Genomic DNA, 6261 nt, shown 5'->3' on the forward strand with positions numbered 1-6261 from the left:
ATTTCGCGCTCCTCATTATGCCCTCTCCTGGAAAACAAAGCCTTAAGGCATAAATACCATTTAATGGGCGAAGAGAGAATATCTAGTGTCAGAGTTTCCTCAAGCTTTAGTTCTACGTCGTGTAAGAAAAGAAGCAAATCGTGGTTCTTACTGCTGTGAAGTAGACGGCTTCGAACAACTCCATCAAAGGCCGATCTGTCACACTGCTCTCCTGTAGGATCGATACAGGGCGCCTTACTCGTATTCGGGGGGTCCCCCGCTGGGCCGCTCCTAACGGTCTTAGAAGTCTGTAAAAGAGAAAAAAAGAAAGTGTAAAATTAGCTAAACGGTTCCTAAAACAAATATTATGTCAACACAATAGAAGGAGTTACAATAAGTTTTTATTTATTTATTTATTTTTATTATTCCTTAAATTTATTTCATATGTTCTAAAATGCATTATTCTGTTTACATTTACTCATTTAAACTTAATTTAGATTTATTTCACTAATATATTCTGAAAGGATTCCTTTATAGTTTATTGAAAAGATAGATGGATAACATTCTTTAATAATGTATAATTCATTTTATAAAAGGGGGAAAAATAACTAAAGAATGAACTTACGTACGCTTGGAGTATGTTGGTTCAATATATCTGCATCGGAGGGCATATTTCTAACAATTTCGTCTGCTATGGGGTCGTTCATCAATTCATGGCAGCTGTCCTCATCGCTACTCGACAGCTTTCTCATCCGTTTTCGGCCATATCCTCTCATAGGCGAATGGTCACCGGCTGAAGATCTCCTTTTACCTCCTATAGATTCCAATGTGGGACAGGGATAGTCTTGACGAAGCCTTTCTAACACTTCCTAAAATGGGAAAGAGATATAAATAAATAAATGAGGTATAACACTATAGGAATATGCTAGAAATACTATAATAAAGAAAATATTTAAAAGTAAATGTTTCAAAGTTAAGAAGAAGGTTATGATAGTCACAATATCAGTCTTCAATTGATTCAGGACATTAAATTGGTTGGAGCTGTTTTAAACACAGCGTGTTTTAAAAAGAATAGAAAAAAAAGAACGGCAAAACCTCAAGATGTTATAATCTAAAACTCGTTAATATGAAGAAAGAGATGTAATGAATAAAAAATAAATAAAGATAGAAGCTAAATAAAAATAAGTAAATAAAAAAAATAAAAAAAAAATTAATAAAAATAGATGGAATTAATAAAATAAACGACAAATCTAAGGAATAAATAGCAAAAATAGAAAAGAGACGGAAAAAATTAAATGGATAAAGGAGAAAATAAAATGCATAGTACTTACATCTGATACAGCCATTATAGCCTGGTCGGCCTCCACATCTTCCATGTCATTTACAACGATGTGCTCCATCGTCAGGTGCGCTCGCAGAAAGTACACAGTGAGAAGGTTCCGACACTGTCTCGGAAATATTACTGACACTTAACCACGTTAAGACGTCTCTCTTATATATTGAGAACTTATCATAAAATTTGCATCAGCAATAAATAAAAAAAAAAAAAATAGTGCTTTAAATTTAGAAGAAAAAAGGGCATTACACAGGTGACCACTTAACCCCCCCTATCCTTGACAGGGAAAAAGGGTACTTTATCGTAAACAGTGCAATGTTTTCGTTCCCCATATCATTGATTGTTCAAAGGAGGTAGGATTCCCTTTTTCTCGATCGATAAAAATTCACTTAGCTTTAATATATTGTGCATTATCAGCACAGTAAAATGTTTTTCCGTTTTATTTTATCCGAAATAGTTATCCCCCACTTGCTTTTAAACTTATTATTTCTAAGATGAAGAAAAAAAAAAAAAAAACTTAAGTACTCATCCCTTTTCTTCACGACAATTTTTTAACGACTATTTACATGCTGACTATCATAATGGTTTTAGTTTCCATTTTCAGGGTCGCTTGCGTTCATTATCTGAAGTGCGGCGACAACACTAATTTTTCTCTTACCATTGTACTTAAAATCGAACGTATCATTGCAAATAGTGAAGGAGACGTTATCCGTAATTGCGATTCCATCTTGTCGACATAAGTCTATGACATTGTGCGTACTTAAAATATTTGCGGTGAAAAGTATTACGTTTATCAGAATGAACACTAACAAAGAGACGACTCGACCGTCTAATGACATGATGGATACTGTGCAAGTAATGCGAGGATAAATGTTATTGATAGAAATTGTTTTGTGACGTATTCGAAGTCGCCACATGATTATAAATATGGTAAATGGATGATATAATATCATCGCGTCCGATCGCGCGCGCCGTCCCGCGGGACGAGGGGAGAGTGCCGCCGCCGCACCGCCGCCCCCCCACGCGTCACGCGAGCGCTGAATTATAACGTATACATAAAATGTGAAATGATGTGAAAAATAAAAAAGATACAATCATTAATATTTAATTATTTATTGATTATTTTAAATACGTCCTTATCACAACTACATTTTTAGCCATTGGAATGGCTTGTTTTTAGTTTTTTTCACTTTAGGTACAAGAGAATATCCTTTTTGTGAAACATAAGATTTATTTTTAACAAATGTTCGAGGTAAATTAATGTCTTTGAGAATTTCACGGAATTCTTCTTGCCCTGGCATAACTGTGTCCCTTTTCCTTTTTCTTACCACGCTGTTGATCAAATCTACGATGTTTGAATTTTTCACTACTGTTCCTTTGTGTACGAGTTCTCCTCCAGGTGTCCAAGACACGATGTTATTGTTTCTCTTAAAAACATCTAAAATATTCTTCGTGGTCGATGTAAACTGCTTTGGAATTGAAGATAACATTAAACTTTCAATATGATTTTCCTCTTTCATTTCAGGCTCCATTTCCGAGTTCATTTCAGTTAATTCTTCAGAGCGAGTCTCCTGATTTGTTACGGGTGAATTTAATACATCTATTTTTATTCTCTTTAACAATACTTGATTGTACATTTTTATTTTTACATCTTCGTCCATTTGAGATTGCAATATTTCTTTCATTTCACGATCCAGTTCACTGAGTTTTTCATCGGGTGGGACGTGACGTGATACAATGTGCTCGGGTACTAAAATCATCTTTTTAGCATATTCCATATTTACTTGTTTAACAGAGAAGTTAAAACACTGAGCGCAGCGGGTAAAAGGAGTGGCAGTAAAAATCCCCCTTTTTGAACGATGAGGTTTTGCTTCTTTTTCAAGGAGACCTTTTTGTCAGAGAGTTTTCTCAATGTATGTTTATGACGAGCTAACTTTCTCTTTTGATGTGAAGAGATTGGAATATTCCCTTTTAATGTGTTTAGACAGCACTCCGATATACATTTTATTGTTGTTTTGGGCAATTTTCTCAGTAGCGATTTCAACGAATTTTTAGGACAGATCAATATTAGTCTGAGGTTTTGCATATCCTGCTTGGAAGCACCCATGATATCAAATGGTTACAAACAATTTGAGCTGATTCTTTTTATTTCAATTGATAAACACACGTTTCTTCACCCGGTAATATTTTCGCTCGCAAACGGAGGTTTTCTTCTGTTTCGGGTCTTAAATCTATCATTAAATAGGAGTAGGGTTTTTTTGTAGCATCTTCGAATACTTCGAGAAAAAATTTTAAATTTCCGGGATATAATTGTCTTCCTAAATGCGATATCTGACTCACATCTCGTCTAGATTTGAATAGAAACAAATAATGAGAGTTTAAAGATATTTCTCTAAATTCTTTTTCTTTATGAAATATATTCTGACTCACAGTGACAATCGATATATTCATGTGATGCGATCCTCGAGTATACAAGTGAGTAATCCGCTTATTATCTCCGCATTCAGACATCAAATCATCTAAAATAAATAGAGTATTTTTACTCGCGTAACTACTGAAATTTTCAGGTATTCCTTCTACAAAAGTTACATTAGGTATTTCGTCATATAAATCTTGATATATTCCGTAAAACCAAACAATTGTATCGATTTTTGGAAAGATTAATTTACTATGATTACTTAAAAAATTCTTTAGAAAGTGACTTTTACCGCAAGACGTAGGCCCGCAAATCAGGGCTGTGAAGGGTGCTTTTAATCTCAATGGTTCCATAATGATAAATGAAGGAAATACATACGCATTACATTTATTTATACACTTTATTATGCAATGAAAAATGGTACACATTCACGATACAGTTTTTTCTTCACAAAATTATACACTCGTTCATCATTTTGCATAGATTTTGCTTGAAAGGAATTAACAATAAATTTCATTGGTCGGTTTCTACAGCGAAAATATAAATAAAAAATACAATATTGCCCACAGACAGCAGTCAAATCACTTTGCAGAGGAACATCATTATAAGTAACACATTTATATTTTTTATGATAATTCCGAATATAGCTGTTAAAAAAGTCTGGTGAGTGTCCATATGAATCAAAAAATTCAATTGAATGAGGCGACTCTACATAAATTGCTAACCAATGACTTCCTGGTTTGCTGTAAGGATCTGTATTCACGATAAATGCTGTAGGAAATTTCTTTATTCGCTTTGGAATTTTATCACTTGCAAAAACACCAGCGAACATTGATCGAGTGAAAACATCTTTATTTAATATTCCTTCAATTTGTATTGTGTTCATACTGAAAAATCACACAAAACGCTTCTAGATTTCGTAATCTCGATTACGTTTTGGAATTCCGCATAAACCAGCATCGAAATTGTTTTAGGTAGAGGTTTGGCGAATTTGAGCTCAATTCTTAAATTTCCTTGACGAATTAAATTGAGATAACTTCCATCACACAAATCAGGAGTTAAATCAAAAGCGTACAGTGTATACCCCTTAGAAAATTCGTCACGATTTATGTAAATTCCTTTGCTACTTGCTAATTTCTCAGTTCCTAATAGCAAACTGTTGTAAGAGCGAATATATTGCCCATCCTCGTAATTTGGAGTTAGAGGTTTGTAGCACACTGGATTACCATCCACATACACACCAACGAAATTCACATGATTATGTTTAAAATTAAAAGGATTAGTGGTATAAGTACCGTTGAAGGCATCATTATCTATGCACGTTAAAATCAATCGTTTTGGAAGTGGACCTAAGAAAACATTATCCTGAGAAAAGGAGAACGATCCAGTGGGGATAGAATACATTTTGCATAATACTCTATCGAGAGGATATTTTGCTGATGTTTTCTCTAAGGCTTTTGCATGTCCTAACAAGACTCCTGGGCTCACCTTAACTTTGCGTACGAATAAAGACGCATGTTCAATCACTATTTGATAATTTCCTTTTTCGGGTGATATAAGACAAAATTCTGGTTTATTTCTAACGAGCTTTAGTTTCAAGTCCACCATATTTAATAATAAGCGGTCTTGATAAAAAATATCGCAATGTAAACTTCCGATCATTTCTAACACTTTTCCTTTTGCAATCATTGAAGAACGCTTTTTCAACCCTTCATTCTCTTTAAAGGGATCATTTTCATCTAGATGTCCAGCAGTATCTTTGTAAAAACATTCGGAGGTTAGAAAACTTTTCTTATAATCAGAGCCGTAGTTTAATAAGCTTTCAATGTAAGATCTATACGCATACGTATTATTAGAGGACGATATGGTACGATCGTTCAGCATCACATCTATTTGAGAGAAAAGTGAATGAAAAAATAAATTGCATGTAGAAATTTTAGTATTTTCGGGTAAAGGAGCATTATCTTTCAAAACTTTTACTTTAACGTAGAGCTGGGTAGCACTCAAGTCAAAATATTCCTCTGAACTTCCGGATATATTAAATTCTATAGGGAGATCGTCACGGATACTTGATATGGGATAATACTCCGACCATTGACCTTTTTCTATAGCAGTCTGAGTGGGAGGCACGAGAAATAAATCAAGTTCGGATTTAACAGAGGGTGAAGAATCATTTCTTATCAATGCCATATTAGCTAAAAATATCAGGTGTGCACACTTTGCGGTACTTTTTACTACTAACAGATTTTCTGCTTTTACGTTTCCTTTTATGTCCGCCAACCATAGTTTTTACTTTATCCGCAGCTTTATTGGTGAGTATTTTAGATGCCTCCTTAATACGCTGTTTCGAAGCAACTTTCAAATCCTTGCCTTGTATATAATCGTTTGCTATGTCCACACCCGATCTGAGAGCTTGTCTCCCCACAGCTTTCGCACCAGATTTGAATAAAGGTAAAACCATTCGAAACATACTTTTAAAAATTCCACCTAAACCACTTCCTCTTTGAAGAGATACACCTTTATAATAAGA

General features: G+C 34.3%; 1 protein-coding gene across 1 annotated transcript; it reads right to left on the minus strand.

Moving 5' to 3' along the window:
• Positions 1-4613: 4613 nt before the first annotated feature.
• On the minus strand, positions 4614-5921 carry LOC107451125 (uncharacterized protein F54H12.2-like). Its single transcript, XM_016067120.1, has one exon. It carries the CDS (start codon positions 5919-5921, stop codon positions 4614-4616), a length of 1308 nt encoding a protein of 435 aa, XP_015922606.1.
• Positions 5922-6261: the final 340 nt, after the last annotated feature.

This window comes from Parasteatoda tepidariorum, chromosome 3 (genome assembly GCF_043381705.1).
Source record: "Parasteatoda tepidariorum isolate YZ-2023 chromosome 3, CAS_Ptep_4.0, whole genome shotgun sequence".
NCBI lineage: Eukaryota > Metazoa > Arthropoda > Arachnida > Araneae > Theridiidae > Parasteatoda > Parasteatoda tepidariorum.

Excerpts from the sequence above, each read along its gene's own strand:
- LOC107451125 (XM_016067120.1), bottom strand. The coding sequence starts at position 5,921 with ATGGCATTGATAAGAAATGATTCTTCACCCTCTGTTAAATCCGAACTT.